The 18,231-nt window shown below is 52.2% G+C and overlaps 1 protein-coding gene across 4 annotated transcripts in view; it reads left to right on the top strand.

Moving 5' to 3' along the window:
* The window catches only part of HERC2 (HECT and RLD domain containing E3 ubiquitin protein ligase 2), a 107,681-nt gene that overhangs the window by 4,930 nt on the left and 84,520 nt on the right, over positions 1-18,231 (top strand). For all 4 annotated transcript variants that reach the window (XM_036232076.1, XM_036232077.1, XM_036232078.1 and 1 more), the window contains 13 exons: positions 2,620-2,734; positions 3,488-3,625; positions 4,561-4,780; positions 8,017-8,117; positions 8,537-8,693; positions 9,951-10,061; positions 10,592-10,763; positions 12,095-12,268; positions 13,511-13,699; positions 14,254-14,405; positions 15,557-15,714; positions 15,795-15,908; positions 16,903-17,154. In XM_036232076.1, coding sequence (XP_036087969.1) covers positions 2,620-2,734; positions 3,488-3,625; positions 4,561-4,780; positions 8,017-8,117; positions 8,537-8,693; positions 9,951-10,061; positions 10,592-10,763; positions 12,095-12,268; positions 13,511-13,699; positions 14,254-14,405; positions 15,557-15,714; positions 15,795-15,908; positions 16,903-17,154 — 2,053 coding nt within the window. The remainder of the gene's footprint in view (positions 1-2,619; positions 2,735-3,487; positions 3,626-4,560; positions 4,781-8,016; positions 8,118-8,536; positions 8,694-9,950; positions 10,062-10,591; positions 10,764-12,094; positions 12,269-13,510; positions 13,700-14,253; positions 14,406-15,556; positions 15,715-15,794; positions 15,909-16,902; positions 17,155-18,231) is intronic.

The raw sequence follows: 18,231 nt of genomic DNA, 5'->3' as shown, positions 1-18,231 counted from the left end.
TTGTACTGTGTTCAGTAGGTGCTGAGTTACTGGTTTTTTCTGCGAGGCTAGCAAAAAACGGTGGAGACCTTTACTTATGTCATCTGCAAATATTTGAACAGATTACATTTAAGATTTATTTTAACCATAGAAAAATAAACATCTTCTAACCTGTAAGTGCATCAGAATGCCGTGTATTGACTTGGCATATTCTGTTTTGGGTTATATTGCATAACGATACAGTTCTGAAGTGGTTATTTTAATGCATACCTTCCTGGTTGGCCCGCGCATGCTGTTTGGTGTTCAGGTGTCGGTAGCATCCACATGGGGGACTGCACGGTCCTCCCAGGCATCCTCTCTGCATGTCATGACTTTGGTGAGAAAGAACAAGCTGGAACTTAGGCCTCTTCCCCAGCCCTACCTCTGGCAGCCTTGGTGTTGTGTGACCTTGGTCAAGTCGTTCAGCCTGTTTACTGTCTTTCAAAACTGGGCCTGGTATTACCCCCCTTGCTGGCTTTTTTTTTTAGGATGAAAATGCCTTTACCTGCTGTGTCACTCTAGAGGTGTGAGGTGAGACTGTGTGAGGCAGATGAAAAAGGGTCCTAAGACCAAATAATGCTGATTATGAGCATCGGCATTCGGTACAGTCAGAGTTAAAGAAAATGAAAACCTTCAGTCTCACCCACTGGGAACATCTGTGTGAGTGAGCCGCTCAGGACAAGTTGACGATAGAGAGTTGTGCACATTCTCTCACACTGACAAGTGGAGGTGGCCTTCATTTCCTGCGTAGGCCGTTCTCACAAAGCCTTGCTTGTTTTCCAGCTTCTGGGCTGTGTTCTCCTCGGGACTCTGTGCTTTCCTCCCAGGGACTTCACCACTCCTTCCACAGTCTGGCTCTCTCAGGCCCTCCTCTGGGGAAGCTGGCTTCGTGTCGCCTGAGTCACGTTCCTCCTTCCTCGAATCCTTTATGACGGGTCCCCAACCCCCAGGCAGGGAACCGGTGCTGGTCCGTGGCCTGTTAGGAACCGGGCTGCCCAGCAGGTGAGCAGTGGGCTAGTGAGAGAAGCTTCTGCATTTGCAGCTGCTCCCCGGCGCTGGCGTCACGGCCTCAGCTCCGCCTCAGATCTTCAGGCGTTAGACACTCATAGGAACACCGGTCCCTGGAGCCACAAAGGTCGGGGACCGCTCTGATGCCCGCACCTTGTACTTTGAGGTGACTGAAGTCCATGGCTCGTTTCCGTCTCTCCGTCCTCAGCTCCTAGGAGGCGTCTCCAGCGTGTCAGCGGCATTGAGGTTGCTCACAGAGTGCCCTCCGTTCTTGCTTTGTTCGAAGGCACTGAGACTGGACACGGTGGATGGTTTATGAGGGCGGTGCATGCTGGAACCATGACCAGAAATAGCGAGTGGGTCTCCTGAACAAGAGGGAGCCCTGGCCTTCCGTTGAAAGATGCGCAGAGAGATGAGTCTGTTTTGGTGTCTCGTGTGTCTGGTGGGAGCCTTCTGTCACACCTGCGGTTCTCACGGTGGGTGCCCTTGCTGGGCGATTGCTCTGGGAAGCCTTTGCTGACTCCCAGACAATGACCGTCCACACCACTGCAGACTGGTGTGTTTTTATGTGCTTCTGCAGTCCACTGCCGGTTTGTGTTTTGATGCTGTGCGTTGTTCCGGGTTTGCCCAGTGTCCCTGGCAGGCTCCGAGCAGCTTTTCTGGTACAAACAGGATGCTCCAGGCTCATTTGGTCTGTGCCGGCCCTCCTGTCAGCCCGGTTTCCAGGAGCGCCGGTGTCGTTTCATGGGAAGTGGGACCTGGAAACCAGTACCTGGGTGCTGGCTGTGCTTACCGTGGTTCGAGTGCCCCCCGTTCTAGTTCCTTCCCAAAGACGGGCCACGCAGGTGAACTCTAATACAGCTCATGCCGAGGTTTTAGGTGCAGATCGTCCTTCAAAATGTCTTTGACTTTTTTTCACACTGAAACCTTAGTTTCTAGTAACACTGGCATGTTTTATCATAAACATACTTTTCATTACGTTACATTGCTTTATCATATAGCATAACATGAAATAGTTTAAACCCTTTCATGTCAGTATTGTGATTATCAGTAAGACCAATGCGTAATGTTTAAGGTTTCTTTTTTCCTGGAGTATGTCCAACTCAAGACGTATAGTTCGAAAGGCCCTTGTAATACTTCTCTTTTTGATAGACCTAGGTTAAATTCGCTTTTTTTCCAAGTGTAGATTTTGCTTTTTTATGATTTAATTTTAACTTTGAAGATGGTAATCATTTGTATGTTTTAGAAGTAAAAATATATAAGGTATTCTCAAAATCTTGCTTTCATTCTTCTCCGCTGCCCTCCATCATGTTCCCTGTCACAGCCCCGCATAGGTAATCTTTGTTAATCTTGTTTTTCTTTCCACAGCATGTGCATCATGTGTCTTTCTTGGACTTTCTGCAAAAGTTAGCATAGTATATACACTGTTCTGTATTGTGTCTTTTTCACTTAACCATATGTATTGAGATAATTTTCATTAAATGTTGAATGATTGAATAAATAAGAGGAAGTGAGTTTTTTTTCATATCATTCTTTAAGAATTGCATTGTGCGTATGATTACTCTGTAAGCTTATCTGATTTGTCATTGCCAGCTTGCCTTCACGAGGGATGGGCTCTGTGGTCTGTGGAATGAGATGGTTAGAGATGGAGAAATTGTATATACTGGGACAGAATTAACCCAGAACGAGGACCTTCCTCCTAGAAAAGGTAAGAGCCTTCCACTAGTGTTTTTCATTTTGCAGAGACCTGTGTAAATTGCATTGCATAGAAATTTTGGAATGTGCTGCAGAAACTGCAGCGTCCGAGCATAACTCTGAAGCTTTGTTTTCACTTTGGGGATTGCGGTCTAAATGATAGCATTACAGGCTGTCCGGGTTTCATTGTTCTTTGTGCATCGGAGGTTTGACACCGCCTCACTGTGCGGTCTCTCCTCTGATGTCTCACTTGTCGCTCATAGGCACTCCAGATAATATTTCTTTTACGTTTTGAAATGTGTCTTGCCTTGGCTAACCCTAATGATTTGGAAAAAGAGCTAAATCCTGATTCTTTAGCTTAGGGGTTCTCCCCTGGTGCACCCTGGTCAGACGCCCGTGGCTGGTCCCACCCCCAGAGTTTCTAATCCCTTAGAGTTGGCGCTGGGCCTGGAAATGTGTGCATTTCTAGCACTTTTCCAAGACCCACTGACGATACTTGCTTTTCAAAGAGTGCGTCACATCTGCTTGTCCATTGGGAGTCGGGGCTGCTGCGTGTGCTGCTGGGCAGTTCCTCACTTCGTGAATTGCACTGTACTTGTCAATGGTGACGATTCATGTCATTAAAAAAATCATCATTTAGCTAATGATGGCTGTCGTAACAAACTTTTCCATTTCTAGGAGGGACATTCGCAAAGAGACTGACAACTGGATGTTAAATTTTGAAAAGCAATTTACAGATTTAAAAAATTTTTTTTTAATTTTCCAGATGATGGTGTTGATACTCAAAGTGGAACAAAGAAAGAAGATGGGAATGACAAAGAGAAAAAGGACGAAGAAGACGCTCCCGCACCTGCACGTAGAGCCAAGTCTATCGTGGAGAGCTGGGTGTGGGGCAGGCAGCCAGGTCCGGTGGCCATGAGGTTCTCGGGCTTTGGAGGGTGACTGGGCCCCTGCTTTCTGTATGTTATAGAATGTTAAAAAATTTATCAAATTTTTTTATATTGTGGTAAACCACATATAATATATAATTTACCATTTCAACCATTTTTCAGTGACAGTTCAGTGACGTTAAGTATTTTCACACTGCTGTGCACCTGTCACCACCACCCATTTCCGGAACTTCTCATGTTCCCACCCTGAGACTCCGTCCTCGTCAGCCATAACTCCCCTTTCCTCTGTCTCAGGCCCCTGGAAACTGCCATTCGGCTTTCTCTCTTTTGGGTTTTGACTAGTCTAGTGACCTCACGTTGAGTGGAATCATATAATATTTGTTCGTTTGTCTCGTAATGCTTTTCATACTGAATCCTGTTTTGTCCGCTATTAAATATGTCCATACCTGCTTTTTGTAACTTTACTTTTTAAAGTAGAAAATGCAGATAAACAATATAAAATTCAATTACAAAAAGAATATATAAAATAAAAGGTTTTCTTCCACCACCACCCCCCCCGAAAACAGAATTTGGTTTCATAACATAAAAATAATGGATAGAGTTTTTCTCTCTGCCTAGGAAATGTGCTACTGATAAGTGCTGAATTTATAATTTTGTGTTAAAAAGTTAACACAGTGTTTAGAGAGAGGCAGCATACCATCGGGGCCGAGAGCAGTCCCACATGTCACACTCATCTGGGTGACCGTGCGCACGTTGTCTGCGTCTTGGTTTTTTCCTCGGTAAGGTTTACATACCTCTTGATTGCGACGGTGAGGGTCATCTGATGTGTGCGAAGTGCTGGCCGTCTTGGGCACGTGTTAGGCACTCAGGTGTGACCTGTGAGTGCTCATTAACACGATTACACACCGCGCCCAGGGCATTGAGGGGCTGGACGTTTCCTGTTTTCCAGACGCGAGTGAGCTGAAGGAGTGTCTCTCCGTGCTGGTTAAGGAGCAGCACGCTCTGGCCGTGCGGGCAGCCACCACCACCCTCTCAGCCCTGAGGCTCAAGCAGAGGCTGGTCATCTTGGAACGCTATTTCATTGCCTTGAGTAGAACCGTTTTCCAGGAGAATGTCAAGGTTAAGTGGAAAAGCAGCAGCATTTCTCTGCCTCCTGTGGACAAAAAAAGGTAACAAAATGATGCAGAAGGAATTCAGATACCAACGAAATATAAAATTCAGGCTGCTTTGTCCACGGAAGTTTGACTGAGGCTTTCAATATAGTTCCATTTTCGTCTTTATAGAATTTTATCATTGCCTTTTCTTTTCGAATGTTTCATGTAATCTGGAGCATGACTGCCAATGTGCTCGTATAGTGACCGGCTCTGCTGCTTAGTCTGTGTCATTATTTTAAAGACTCTTTTCTGTCAGTTTCTATAGAAGCCAGCCAAAGGTTTGGATCAGTATGTCTAGATTTGAAAATGGGATCTGCACATCATATTTGTTTTGTTTTGCTGCTGGATAGGGAGTAGTCAGATTGTAATATTTAGTGCCTAATAAGTTTACATGCTTCCTTTTTTGCTTCCTTTTTTTCTTCCTAATGTGATTTTCTTACTCGTTTATTATAAGAGATGCTTTCAGGTATGTGACTTTTAACATTGGTATACATCAGCAGATTTTCTCTGAGGCAATAACTAACAGCCATTAGAATGCTTACGGTTTGTGTAAAACCATATTTGTCTGGTGTGTTGCTGTCTATCAGACGTTTGTTCGCAGTAGGCTAGACTAAAAGATTTCCAGATCGGATTCGTATTTTGTAGGGTTAGGAGAGTTGGTTTTAGTTGACCGTAATGTTGACTTTTACTCCCTATAGAGCACACGGAAAGTACAGGAGGCAGGAAGAAGCAGGGGGAGAAAAGCCTCATTATCTTGCCTCCCAGGGACAAGATGTGCTAAGTGTTTCATCTTTCCTTGTTTTTTCCTGCTTAAATCTAGTCGAAATCACGTCACATGTCGTATATTTGAGTACTAGTTTTAAGAGAAATTGAACCAAATAGTGGAGGAGGGCTCTTGCCCGTGTGAGATGGCACAGCTCGTCCTTGCTGGCCGAGAGCAGGTGGCCATCTGTGTTGGTCTTTGGGTCGCGGCCTCTAAGCACTGTGTGTTGTTGACTCACACTGAATTCCCTAAGACACAAGTCGCTGAGAGCCCAGCTGATCCTCTGTGTTCTTTCCTTTGTGGTGACATAATTATGGGTAGATGGATTAATTGAAATCTATTTTTCGTTAAATAGAGGAAATGCCTCTATTTAAAAAAAGTTTCATTTCGAGATAATCTTGGATTCATCTGCAGTTATAAGGAACAGTACAGAGAGGTCCGTTTCACCCTTCACCCCGTTTCCCTGGAGAGGCCGCTCGCAGGCCTGTAGGACAGCATCACAACTAGCATGTGGGCTTTGAGGCAGTGGCCGGTCTTGCTCAGAGTCCCCAGTTTCTATACTCTACCTGTGCGTGCATTTGCACGCAATTTTATCACAATTGTAGATTTCTTTCACCGCTGCCACAGTCAGGATACAGGACAAGGACCCTTTTTACAGATATACTTTTGTCTTCCACCTTCCCCCTGCCACAAATCCTGGCCGCCACTACTCTGTTCCCCAAGTCTGTCCCGTCACCTCTTGGGGTGGGCTTTTCCCACTCAGCATCATTCCCTGGAGAGCTCTCCAGGTGCCTGCACGTGTCGGCATCGCTGAGTGGGTCTCCACGGTGTGGGTGTGCCACATTGGGTTTACCGGTTCACCTGGCAAAGGACGTCTTGAGATGACGGTTTACGGTTTTTGCGTGTCGTGGATAAAGCTGCCGTGCGTATTCGTGGGTAGGGCTCTGTGAGCCTAAGATTCGTTTCTTTGGGAGAAGGGCCTGAGTCATGTGTAAGTGCTGGGTCTCACGTGTGGGTCTCTGAGCCACTGCCACACCCATTCGCTGTGGCTGTGCGTCCTGCGTGGTTACAGGCCATGCGCAAGAGGCCTAGGTTCTCCGTGTGTCCCTTTATGCTAGGTGCTCTGTGGCTGCCTGGTGACATCCCTAACTTTCTGGAGACGACCTTGTTTCTTAGCCTACCGGGTAGTGATGGGCTGTGCCTTTTTGTGGGGCCAAGCTGCTGCGGTTCCTGTTCTCCAGTGTCTGGGAAATGGGGAGCCCCTTGCTGAAGGTGGAGCGGTCCTTACACCGTGCAACTCAAGACTGCTGGGCTCTGTCCAGGCACAAGGTCACGACTGCTGGGGACCCAGTTCCCTGCTTCCCCCCAGCAGCTCGGGGTGCTCCGTTCGGGGTGCTCCCCACCTCATGCGAGAAGACTCGGCACATTTCTGTCTTTAAGACCTCGTGTCTTATCGCACGTCTGCATCGCCTACCGTTTACTTCTCGTTCGGGAGGGACGTTTCAGCCTTCTCCTTCCCGTCCCCCAGGCGCCGCCTCTCCTTGGAGGCTGTCACAAACCGCGGTGCCACGCGTCTCCTCAGACCCGCCGTGCTCGGCGCGGGACCCACAAGACGTGTCCCCACGTCTTCACGGCTAGTTTCACTTGACGGCATGTCTCGAGATCATTCCATTTCATTACCTATATGAAAACAAATGGTAGTAAATTTCGAAGATACAGTAATGTAGTAGAAATATTCAATAGCATGAGGTTGAAAACAATTACTTGCTATACACGATTCGCATGATTGAGTTTATGTGATACGTGCATTTTATAGTCTAGTTTTTGGTCTTTTTAGGATGACTTCTATGGTAAACCAATATGTATAACTTTGTAAAATATTTAAAATGAAACCGAATCTTGTTGAATTAACATAAGAGACCCATGGCAGTGATGAGCACTAGTCAGGAGGGGGTGACCTCAGCAGGGCAAACGTGAAAGCGCATAGGGCAGGAACGTGGGACCTGCGCACCTGGCAGTCACCTAGCCTGCAAGGGAAAGGGCTGAAACCAGCACCCCAGCCCCATGCCGGGTGCCCGCGGACCCGGGGCGCGGGCCTCAGCGGCTGACAGGCCGTCCCCCCGCGCCCCTCGCCGCCCGCCTTCTCTTCACAGGCGAGGTTTAATCCCCCTTCTCTGCTTGCTGCCCATTTACTGTCTCCCAACTCAACCCATGACCTCAGCTCCTGAGATTAGTTCGTGAGTGCTTTTGCAAGTCATTTAAAATTTTTTGTAAATGTCTTTTCGTTTGCTTTCTTAAAGAGAAAACTTTTCCTTCAAAGAACGTTTGGTAAAAGTTTTTAAAAATGAAAGTAAAAGTCACGTGTGACCCTACCACCTGGAGAGCCCGGGACGTACTTTGGCACAGGGCCTTCCCTATGACTGATGTGGCGCCAGCATCTGCCACCCCTCTGACTGACCAGTTGTCACCCCACGTGTGTCGTCCGCAGTGTCCGGCCCACAGGCAAAGGGGTGGAAGGACTCGCCAGAGTCGGCTCCCGGGCAGCTCTGTCCTTCGCCTTCGCGTTCCTGCGCAGGGCCTGGCGGTCAGGTACGCGCCTACTGCCCACCCCACACGCCGGGGGCGGGCTGTCCCCGCTTTGGCCACCGTATGTCCCTGGGCCAGGGCACTGGGCTGCTGGGGCCGCCTTTCCCTTTTCGTGAACGACAGGCTTCAGAGTCTGCTTGGCCTTTTGGGGCTGTGGTTCGTTTTAACGAAAAGGGTGTAAAATCCACCGCGGGGCCCGAGTACTGACATGCCCTCCGGCGAGCAGGAGCTGAAAATACGGACTGGGCTCGGGGCAGCTGGGTCACGTTCAGTCCCTCGAGTTCCGGCACTAGCTCACTGAGAGGACAGTGGGGGACTGAGCCTGTGACAGCAGCGTCCTTGCGTGGGCGCCAAGCTGTGGGGGCCCGCCCGGGAGAGCGGAGCAGCCTCGCCGGTCAGCACTGACGTGCGCGTGTGCCCAGGGGAGGACGCGGACCTGTGCAGCGAGCTGCTGCAGGAGTCGCTGGACGCGCTGCGAGCCCTGCCCGAGGCCTCGCTCTTCGATGAGAACACGGTGTCCTCCGTGTGGCTGGAGGTGGTGGAGAGAGCGGCCCGGTTCCTGAGGTCCGTCGTGACCGGGTGAGTCCTCCCTGTCCCGGCCGACGGCCGTGTGGCTCAGACGTGCCCCGGTGTCTCTGTCCCTCCAGCGCTGAGAGCCCGGGGCTGGCGCCAGTGGCCCTCAGCCTTCTGGCTCCAGATCGCGGTGCTCAGCTTTCCGGAGGTGGGACTGCGGAGGCCCTGAGCTGTCGTCGCGAGTGGGGTGGCCCGTGAAAGATGTTTTTCTAGTTAATCTCCCCAGACGTTTTATGCCTGGAGGCTAAGTCATTCATAAAGTGTTGGAGCGCCTGTGCATGCCTCTCAGCATGTGGATGCCCCCGTTCGAATGACGGGCGCTGCCTCAGACATCTAGTCTTCTTAGTGTACAAAATCTGAATGTGAATTATTTTTCTGTAAGGAAGAGCATGGACTCTGGTCTTGGGTGTATGTATTTTTGTTGTTATTATTTTTTAACGCCAGTTTATTTTTTTCATACTACATATACATCATATTTCTTAACATTTTTTTATTTCCCTCCTCTTCCCTCAATGGTTTCTTAATTTAAAGAAAACCCATAAATTCAAAACTCAGCAGCAAAGGCACACTCAGAGGAAAAGTGAGTCCCTTCTCATTCCCTTCACCAGAGGTCGCTACTGTGCCCCTTCCAGCAGCTGGGGACACCTGTGGTCCTAGGACCAAATGGCTGTGAATCTGGCTCCTCGGAGTGTGGGTGCAAACACTGCCACTGCGTTTAGTGGGGTCCCTGAAAGTGGGCTTCACACTGATTTCAGAAACTCAAATGTGATGGCGATGATGGAAGGTCCTCCCTTCCCCATCTTGGTTAACAAGACTTATTATTTATTATTGGGAACAAGGACAAGTTAAAATTGTTCCTTTGATCAGAGGTAAAAGTCAGCATAGGGATTCTGCCTAGAGGTTCTCTGGTGCTTGTTCAAATTGACACTTCTCCAGTTCTGTAGGATTGTTGATTCTCTAGTCACATGTCACTGAAACTGGAAGCAGATCTGAACATGTTTCTACTCGTGATTTGAACAGTGATATAATTTTACGTTACAGAAACTTGGCATGTGTCTTTTAATGTAATATAATTTAATAAAAACATCTTTACAAATTAATTTGATCTTATAAAATCTCTAATTAAATTTTAATAGCGAGTCTCAGAAACTTGATTGTAAATATTAAAACATCTTTCTCAAGAGAGAGACTGGAATTAAGGTAGCACCTCAGTGTTGTTTTTAATGTGCTGTCTTGTTCCTGCATCCACTGCTGTCATTTCAGGGACGTCCACGGGACACCGGGCACCAAAGGGCCGGGCAGCATCCCGCTGCAGGACCAGCACCTGGCCCTGGCCATCCTGTTGGAGCTGGCTGTGCAGAGGGGCTCGCTGAGGTGAGGGCGCGGCAGGCCAGGGCCTCAGGGAAGGGCCTCCGGTCCGAACACCTCGGTGTTGGCGGCGTGTCACCTCGGTGGCCATAGCAAATGCGTGGGTTTCCATGAGCCCAGAGCCGCATCCCAGGACACGCTCTTTTCTTCCAAACCTGGCACACAGCCCCCCTTCGCTTCCTTTTGTGTGCAGCTTTCTGGCGGTCTAGGAACCGTTTGTTTTTTTCTCCTCCTAATTTTTTAAAAGTAATTGCATTCAGTCCGTTGATTTAAGGTCCTAGAAATCCTCTGCGGAAAGTGCTCTCTGGGCTTCTGAACTCTCTAGGTCTCTCACCCACGGAAGGTGATGCCCTGTGCTCAGATCCTGGCGTCCGTGATTTCACCGCCCAGAATTGTTTTGATGGCATTATTTTAGTTTCCTTTCAGACCGAAGGACCTTACTCAGTTTTATTTAGCTGTCTGCTTTTATTCCGACAGACCACGGCGGACAGAGTGCACCTGTTTCCGCTAGAGAGTGAGGCCGCTTTCTCTTTCAGCCAGATGCTGGCCGCCGTCCTGCTGCTGCTGCAGCTGTGGGGCAGCGGGCGGCAGGAGACCGACAACGAGCGGGCGGCGCAGGGCACCAGCGCCCCGCTGCTGCCGCTGCTGCAGCGCTTCCAGAGCCTGACGGGCGGCAAGGACGCCACGCACGCCGAGGCCGACGCGCACGTAAGTGCAGCCGCACCGGCCTTCGCGCGGCTGTCTTCTCAGTGTGGTTGGAAGAGGCCCGTGTGAGTGGGACCAGCGCTCCCGTCCCTTGGTGGTGGTCTTTAGTGGGGAGATGTAGGACGGTCGTGGGAGGCCACGGGCTGGGTGGCAGGTGACGTGGCGGGAGACCACCTGAGCATATGGGGGTTCTTCAAGCAGCCTGGCCGTGGGTGGGGGCTCCGGCACTCGTCCTGGGCTGCGCGTTGGGTAGATGGAGCAACCTGTACGAACCCGCGCGTCGCAGCTCCGCCCACTCGATGGTGCGCTGCTCCCTTCCTGCCAGGCGGAGCCGCTGTCCCCGCGAGCTGCGGGTTTCGTGTGCGCCTGTTCCTGGCAGCACTGGCCTGACCCTCGGCTGGGATGGGGCACGCAGTGGGTGCTGGCCTTCGCGCCGGAGCAGGCCAGTGCAGCAGGGGCCCGCGCCTCCTGGGAACGTGGGGTGGGGCGCCCTCTTCCGGGAGGGACTGTGCCCGAGGGCTCCTCCCCGCCTGACGGCCCTCCCTCGGGCCACCACCTTGCGCTCAGCTTGTGCTTGCTTGGGCCCTGTGCAGGGGAGCGGTGCGTGCTGCCCTCTGGCCTCTGCGCCTGCCGCCGGAAGGACGGGCCCGCGAGTAGCGCAGAGCCCCGTCTGACACGCACGCTTCGCAGTGGATGTTAGAACCGGAGCATGGACTGTGTGGTCCACTCTGTTGGCCCTTGCGTGTGCAGGGTGTGTGTTTCCCAGGACACCGAAGCTGGTGGCGGAGCCTGGCTTCCCAGGTTCTGGGTCTGCTGCGTTTTAGAAGCACGGGATGGCTTTGCAGGTGTTTTCTGGAGAGAGATACCATTACATTGTAATGTATCAGCCTGATTTTTCTGTCACATTGCAGTCTTCGGGATAATAAGGCTGTTCTGCCCGTAGAATTAGAATTAATAGTGTGCAAGTAAAATTCGGTTTTCTCCAGCATGCACAGCATTCACGGTGAAATAAGTGGCTTCTGATTCCAGTTTTCGAAGCCAGGCGGGGGTGCGGTGCTTTGTCCCCAGGACGCTTGCTCTGCCTGGTCCCTGGGACTGAGCCTGCGGGGTGGCCGGGCTATGTGTGGGTGGCGCACAGGGGAGACGTGCAGTGATGCAGCGAGTGCGTAGCAGAAGTGCAGTGTCACTGTGTCCCTTCTCAAATGATTGCCGAAGGGAGCAGACGACAGGGGATGCATCCCTCTGAGTCCCGGACTGCGAAGCGTCGTGGAGGTCGTGTGTGACTTCAATTCTTTCCGCTCTTTCTGAAGACACGTGCTCACTTTCTCCTGCAGTTTCTGTCTGGCCCTCTGAGCCCCAATGAGAGTTTCCTGAGGTACCTGACTCTTCCACAAGACAACGACCTCGCCATCGATCTCCAGCAAACGGCGGTGGTTGTCATGGCCCACCTGGACCGTCTGGCCACCCCCTGCATGCCGCCGCTGTGTAGCTCTCCAGCGTCCCACAAGGTGTGTGCGGAGCGGTGTCCGTTCTGTGTCCTTGTGAGCACCACCGCTAGACTCCTGTTCTGTCCCCCATGGAGATACCCTTTTTCCTGTGCGTGAACAGATCAAGGTCATGCTGGTGGTCGGTGTGAGGTGAGCAGGGGTGGTGTCCCAGGTCCCCAGAGGTCAGGAGGCACGTCCCCAGAGGGCCTCCTTCATCTGCATGGCCACCGCCAGCCCGCCTTCCTCGGGGCCCAGTGCCTTTCTTGTGCTCTAGGCGCTCCGACCAGGGCTGCGAGACGATGGCTCAGAGTGAGGATGCCAGTCTGCATGCGCGGACGGCCCTTGTTGGTGCAGGCCCACCGAGGCCCTCACACGAGCAGCCGCATCTGCCGCACATTGCCCCGTGGCGTCTGTGAGAAAACTAGATCGCCAGGGTTACGCAGGACCATCTTGGTTTTGAATCCACATGTTTCTAACTTGTTTTTAATAAGAAGAGTTTTTATTTCATGTAAAAGTCACTTTTTTCCTAGATGCGCAATAAGGGCATGGTTTAAAATCAGAGTTCAATGTGAAGACACACCGCCCCTTCCTTTCCTCTGTGCCCTCTGTCCCTGTCCCCTTCCTTCAGCTTCCCACGTCTGACATGCCCTTGCGGTGTTCTCAGGAGGGGACGTGGCAGCGGGAGCTGAAGAGCGTGTGCTGAAGAGCGTCCTATGTCAAGAAGCGCAGTTCCTTTCTTCCTGTTTTTAGCGGCTCAGTATTCCACGTGTGGACGTTTCATGATTTTTTAACCAGTTTCCTGTTGGTGGACACTTGTGTTGCCAGAGTTTGCTCCTCAGATAGTGTCACGATGATTCACCTCGTACATTTGTTCCTCTGCTCACGCACAGTAGCCCAAGGTGACACACCCGGCATGGGCGGGCACACTATCAGCAGACTACTCGCGTCAGTGCGACCCCCGCCAGCCCCTTGGAAGTAGGGACACTTGTTCCCTAGCCTTGTGCCTTGGTGTTTGGCCTTCTGCCTGTTGTGGTACCAGTGGTAATGTGACGCGGACCGAGCATTTGAAACGTGTTTGAGGTCCACTGCACTACTTTTTAATGGACTCTGCTAGAACGGAGGGCTGCAGAGCACAGTCTGCTCAGGAACCTTGTGTCACCTGCCACTGAGGTGACGCGGCCAGTTGGGTCCACGTTGATGTTTTGAACTAGCTCTTTTTACTTGCTTTGTTCTTATTTTACCAAGGAATTTGCTCTCTTGCAGGGGTCGTTACAGGAGGTCATCGGATGGGGCTTGATAGGGTGGAAATACTACGCCAACGTCATCGGCCCCATCCAGTGCGCAGGCCTCGCCAGCCTGGGGGTCTCGCAGATCGCCTGTGCGGAGAAGCGCTTCCTGATCCTGTCGCGGAGCGGCCGTGTGTACACGCAGGCCTACAGCAGCGACTCGCTGGTGGGTGTCGTGTGGTGTGCGGCCCCACCACCCAGCTTGGCTGCGGGTTCCCGGCCAGGGTTGCCTGTGTGGTCTAGGCTCTCTGTCATCGTGGCCAAAGACTGACGAGTGTGCAGTTGTGTGAGAAAGCTCACGTTCAGGAATCTCAGTCGTGCTGCAGTCGAGGTTTGGGGCAGGATTCCCTAGTGGTCAAGGACGCCTCACAGGGACACTTGTTGCATGTGTGACCCCCATTTGTGAGCCAACTTTGGGGGCCAGGCAGTAGCAGTGAGAGGGCAGGGCTTCACGGGTGGCGGCGGAGGGGACACGTGTGTCTGCTGAGGGGGCAGCTCTTCCTTGCCCCAGGGGTTGCCGTGCACAGGGCAGCCTGGTCACGTACGGAGTGCCTGTCCCTGGTGCTGCGCAGGTGGCCGGACAGCTGCCTGGCAGCTGCCTGAGGCTCGGGCTGCTGCGTTGGGCAGCGCTGGTAGGTGAGACGCGCAGTCGGAGAGACCCGAGGTGTTGCTGTTGTCCTCTCAGTGCTACTAATCGTCGTCTTCCTGTTCTCCTTTTAGGCCCCACAGCTCGTCCAGGGTCTTGTCTCCAGAAACATTGTCAAAATTGCTGCCCATTCTGACGGTCACCACTACCTGGCCTTGGCCGCCACTGGAGAGGTGTACTCCTGGGGTTGCGGGGACGGCGGACGGCTGGGCCACGGGGACACTGTGTACGTACAGCCCGCCCCTGTCACTGACATGCTCTCCCTTTGTGTTGCTTTTCCTAAAACAGGGCGGAAAGGGGTGTGGCGTGGTGTCTTCCCGCAGCTGTGACAGGCAGGCGGACAGGGCTGCCCGAGTGTCCGCCCCTGGGAGACGCGTGGGTGCTCTGCCCACGGCACGGGATGACGCCAGCGGCCTTGGTGCACTTGTGTGTGCTTCGTCCTGTATAAGTGTTTGGAGATGGAGTGCAGACTGGGCAGCGTGTCCACCACTCCAGGAGACGCAGGGAGGAAGGGGCAGAGCAGATGGCAAGAGTCGGAGGGAAGCTTTGGGGGTGCAGCTTGAGCTGAACGGAGAGGTAGTGCCGAGTGCTCACAGACTCCCTGGCACGCCCTCTGCCTCTGCACGTACGTACTCTGCAGAGGGGAGGGCACGAAGTGCATCGACCGTGTCCGGAGAGGCAGGGTGTCACCAAGCGCAGCGGACGCGTTCTGCATCGTAAGTGCAGGGCGTTTTGCCGACTCTCAAAGTGGGGCATCAAGTAGCGAGGCTTTTCCACCAGTGAATCCTCACGGCCTCCGCCTTCCCGTTTGTGGAACACTCACTGCGCCGTGATCAGTAAACCTCGCTCCTCCCTCGCCTGTGAAACGTGCGCGCGGGCTTCAGCCGTCTGTAGGAGGCAGCCCGCCCCGTCGGCTGTCAGAGCGCAGTTCGATGGGGTCAGGAAGCACTGCAGCTGCGACATGGCACGTTCCCGCACTCCCACTGCGTCCCCAGCTGCCCTGTCCTCCACAGCCTGCTGGCCCGGGCGGCCCTGTTTGCAGACTCCTGGGCGTCTGCCAAGTCTGGGGCCTGCCAGCAGCTCCTTCCCCCATGGCCGAGCGTCCTCTCTGTGGCTGGGCCACCGTGGTGGAGCTGCCGTGGACCCGGTCATCCGCGCCCTTCCCAGACGCTGCTTGGGTGGTCTGACGCCCGGGCCGATGCCACGCTCACGTTGGGCACTTGATTCACGAAGGTCAGGCGGCGGTCCTCAGTGGCGCTGTGACACCTGACAGTGGAGCCGCCGTGAGGCTCCTGTGGGGGCAAGGCCGCTCCTGGGGTGGACAGACGCCCGTAGGAGGTGCCGGCAGGGCACCCACATTCCCCATCCTCTCCACAGGCCCCTGGAGGAGCCCAAGCTCATCTCGGCCTTCTGCGGAAAGCAGGCTGGGAAGCGCGTGGTGCACATCGCCTGCGGCAGCACGTACAGTGCGGCCATCACCGCCGAGGGCGAGCTGTATACCTGGGGCCGCGGCAACTACGGCCGGCTGGGTCACGGTGAGGCAGCCAGGCCCGCCCGAGCGCATGGGGCCGCTGCTTCCCGGGGACTCACGGTAACCACGGTTCTCTGTTTGAAGGTTCCAGTGAAGATGAGGCCGTTCCGATGCTGGTGGCTGGGCTCAAGGGACTGAAGGTCATCGACGTGGCATGCGGCAGCGGGGACGCCCAGACACTGGCCGTGACTGAGAACGGTAAGTGGGACTCGTGCCGCCCGTAGGCTCTCACCATGAGGACGGACACTGCCCCGGGGGCTGCGAGCTTGGAGCGCGTGACCTCCCGGGGCTGCCCCGCCACCACCTTTCAAGAGGGCGCATTCCGGGGTTCTCGGCAGAGGTCCAGAGGTACCTGGAGTGGAAACCTCTGTAGCCCAGAGCCAGAGAGCTTGTTGATGGCTACCATCCTTTCTTTTTGGCTGTTTTATTTTTTAACAAAAAATAAGAGTGAAGGTGGAGTGATGGACGTTCTAACTGTTTCTGTCTGACTACACGTCCCGACGACCCTCTGGCGAATCCTGCTTAGTCTGTCTGTCTTCTGCGGTGCGATGCGTGTTGCTGGCTTGCATGTCATTAATTTTAGTCACGTGGAGTAATCTCATTTCTTCTGTCAAATTTCTTCTGATTTTTTCATTTTCAACTACACCTGATTCAGCAGGGTTTTTTTTAAAGCGATTCTCTTTTGAATTTTTGAAAGTTACTCAGTTAGTTTTCAGAGTAAAACCCACCTTTTTTGCAATCTTACCTTATTTGTTGGCGTCATACCCAGTAAGTCCACAAACGCTGGGAATGAATGTGGGCGCACAGCTGGGTCGGGGCAGCCTGCGGGGAGCTTAGCGCGCCCAGCCGTGTGCGGGGTCGGCTTGGTGCTTCAGGGGCAGCGGGCTGTGGCGTTCAGAGCTGCGCCGAAGCCCTGCTGTCGAGCTCACGCCAGTAAGCATCAGGGCTTTATGGTTCGTTCAGGTAAAACGAACGGAAACCCCAAGCCTTCCTTCCGCTGAGTCTTTCTGCGTCAGCCTGAAGGATACACTAGATTTCATCTGGTCAGTGGCCGCCTGTGTCCTGTCAACCGTGCACATCAGTGGTCCCGACTGGTGTGCTTGTTGGTCACCGTAGCTACTTCCAGCCGCTTGAAAGCTCCGTGAAGATGGATGGTCACTGTACTGTAACTGAGCTCCACTTGTGGTTTTAGGTCAGGTGTGGTCTTGGGGAGACGGCGACTACGGGAAACTGGGCCGAGGCGGCAGCGACGGCTGCAAGACGCCGAAGCTGGTCGAGAAGCTCCAGGACTTGGATGTCGTCAAAGTTCGATGTGGAAGTCAGTTTTCTGTCGCTCTGACCAAAGATGGCCAAGTGTACTCCTGGGGAAAAGGTGACAACCAGAGACTTGGGCACGGGACAGAGGAACATGTTCGCTACCCCAAACTCTTGGAAGGCTTGCAGGGTGAGTGTAGCTGTGAACCTCTGGCAGCCTTTTAGAGTTCGCAGGTTGTTCTTCACCTAATGTTCCCCGAATGACCAGTCATGAGACGCTCTTCCCCACATTTTGGTGGGTGTAGGTGAGAAATGGAAAGTGCTTTGTGTATATTAAGAAACGGCCATTTGAATAAACCCAACATCTATCTAAGATGAAATCTCTCAGTAAACTGGGAGTAGAGGGAACTTCCTCAGCTCGAGAAAGGATATCTACAGAAAATCTACAACTAACTGTATACTTAATGGGGAGAAATGTGAAGCCTTCCCACTAAGATCAGGGACACGGAAAGGGTTTCCTGTCTCACCATGCTTTTCAAAGTTGTACCAGAAGTTCTAGCTAATGCAGTAAAAGGAAATTCAAGGTAAACAGATTGAGAAGGGAGAAAAAAAACTCTTTCGCAGATTATGTGATTGTCTATGTAGAAAATCTGAAAGAATCGACAGAAAAACTCCTGGCGCTAGTAAGCGATAGCAGGGTTGTAGGGTACAAGGTTAATATACCAAAGCCAGTTGCTTTACTATATACTGGCAACAAACAAGTGGGATTTAAAATTAAAAACACAGTATCACTTACATTAGCGTCCAAAAAAAAAATACCTAGGTATAAATCTAAGAAAATATATAGAACTGTATGAGGAAAACTACAAGACTGATGAATGAAATCAAAGAACTAAACAAATGGAGAGAGATTCTGTGTTGATGGGTAGGAAGACAGTACTGTCAAGGGTCAGTCTTCCCAATCAAAATCCCGGCAAGTTATTTTTATGGATATTGGCAAACCAACTTTAAAGTTTATCTGGAGAGGCCAGAGACCTAGAATAATAAACACGATATCGAAGGGTAAGAAGTCGGAGGACTGACTGCCCGGCTTACTAGAAAGCTACAGTGGTCAGGACAGTGTGATGTTGGCTAAAATATAGACAGGTCTTTGGAACAGAATAGAGCTCAGAAATAGAACCATGTTAACATGGTCATCTGATCTTTTTGACAAAGGAGCCAAGGCAATACAACGGATCAAAGATGGCCTTTACAGCAAACCGTGTTG

Source organism: Rousettus aegyptiacus, unplaced genomic scaffold, assembly GCF_014176215.1.
Source record: "Rousettus aegyptiacus isolate mRouAeg1 unplaced genomic scaffold, mRouAeg1.p scaffold_m13_p_14, whole genome shotgun sequence".
NCBI lineage: Eukaryota > Metazoa > Chordata > Mammalia > Chiroptera > Pteropodidae > Rousettus > Rousettus aegyptiacus.
The sequence above is the reverse complement of the archived record's forward strand: the minus strand, read 5'-3'. Positions and strand labels throughout refer to the sequence as shown.